At 43.5% G+C, this 1,544-nt stretch overlaps 1 protein-coding gene across 6 annotated transcripts in view; it reads left to right on the plus strand.

Moving 5' to 3' along the window:
• Positions 1–1,544, plus strand: part of zmynd11 (zinc finger, MYND-type containing 11) — a 21,773-nt gene that overhangs the window by 1,000 nt on the left and 19,229 nt on the right. For all 6 annotated transcript variants that reach the window (XM_035671469.1, XM_035671473.1, XM_035671474.1 and 3 more), the window contains exon 2: positions 1,150–1,285. In XM_035671469.1, the coding sequence (XP_035527362.1) occupies positions 1,155–1,285 (131 nt within the window). In that variant the 5' untranslated portion in view covers positions 1,150–1,154. The remainder of the gene's footprint in view (positions 1–1,149; positions 1,286–1,544) is intronic.

Raw genomic sequence — 1,544 nt, forward strand, 5'->3', positions numbered from 1 at the left:
CAGGAGCGGCGTCAGACAGACAGGCGATCCCGTTTAATGGTCAGTGATGTTTTAAAGAGGCGCGGTTCTTCTGGTTCTGCAGTGTTTCCGTCCACTCGGCGTCCCAGCTGACCGCCGTCTCGTCCTTCACACACTTCAGAAAACACTGATTCTTTATCTGACAGGAACAACCTCAGCGTGTGTCTCCCTGATCAACCAGTCCAACATCAGGACTGAGCATCAACACAATACACTTACAGAGAGAGCTACAATTCACACTGCTCTCAGGACAATACATGCTTTTAGTTATGGCACATTTATACTTTAATGAGTGTATGATCTCCTGAACATCAGAACTGCTGTTGCCTTTAGAATAAGTTGGTTTGATCTACAGAGGGAGCCGGTGGTTGAACCAACATGTTTCTACAGTAGCCCAGAACTGACAAATCCAATGTTTGTCTCTCGTTCTTCGGCCTACACGCCTGGAAGGCCGAGCTGTATTCAGATAGTTGCAGTCTGCGAGCTTGTATTGTGATATTTATCATATTGTCAGATAATGCCAGTACTCGGCCCCATTGACTGCACACAGGCCCTTTAAATGACTACAACACTGTCGCAATGACGTTCGTCTTCATCACGTTTCCCTGTAAAAATATTTTAGGCAGACAAACATTTAACATTTCTAACGCCATGTGTTTGGTCTTCTGTTGTGTCGAGCCTGGAAACACTTAAATATCACTCTTAATCATACTTCTGTGATGATACTGTGACATTTTGGAGCATTTGAGCTTTTTTAGATTAACAACAAGCAGTTTGACTGTACAGGCCTGTTTATAGGAAACGCAGTATTGTGCAACTGTTTGTAATGTCACATTATTAAGAGCATTCAGTGCTACATGAAGCACGTGGGTTTGATTCTTCAATGCGATGAGGGAGCAGTACTTACTGGTGTTATGGACTTCCTCTTGCAGCATTATGAGATATATAAGAATATTATTATTATTACTGGTTCTACTAGTGCCACTGGTACTGTTATATTAAGGCTATTACCACAGCTGTTATCAATGCTATAAACACTGGTATTGGTTCATCGGTAGTTTTACACTTTTCATTCGCAGAAAGCAAAACCAAAAACACCAGCTGATTTTATATTTTCTTTGTTTCCCACAGTTGTGATGAATAAGGAAATCATGTCACGTGTGGTGAAGAAGAGGCAGGCGGACCCCAAAGTGGTCCAGTATGTGTGGGCGGCCATCGAGGTCATCCGCAACCAGAAACAAATTGCAAACATGGACAGGATCTCCAAGTAAGTTCACCACAGATGTGACGATACGTACGTCTTCATGTCTGTGCGTGTCTTTCACACCACGCTGCGGGAGGATGCTTTAAAGGGTTGTCATAGTTTCCACTCGCCCCAAAGTTGTGTGTTTATCTGCTGATAATATCTGCCTGTGGGTTTCATTTAACCAGCGCAGTACAGGTGAGCTGAGTGAGACGTAGTTTCACTCTGACAGTAAACAGAGAACAGGGCTCATAGACAGGGATGTAACGATGCATCGTGACAC

The sequence above is a fragment of the Morone saxatilis genome, unplaced genomic scaffold, assembly GCF_004916995.1.
Source record: "Morone saxatilis isolate NCDOM2014 unplaced genomic scaffold, NCSU_SB_2.0 Contig23, whole genome shotgun sequence".
Lineage (NCBI taxonomy): Eukaryota > Metazoa > Chordata > Actinopteri > Moronidae > Morone > Morone saxatilis.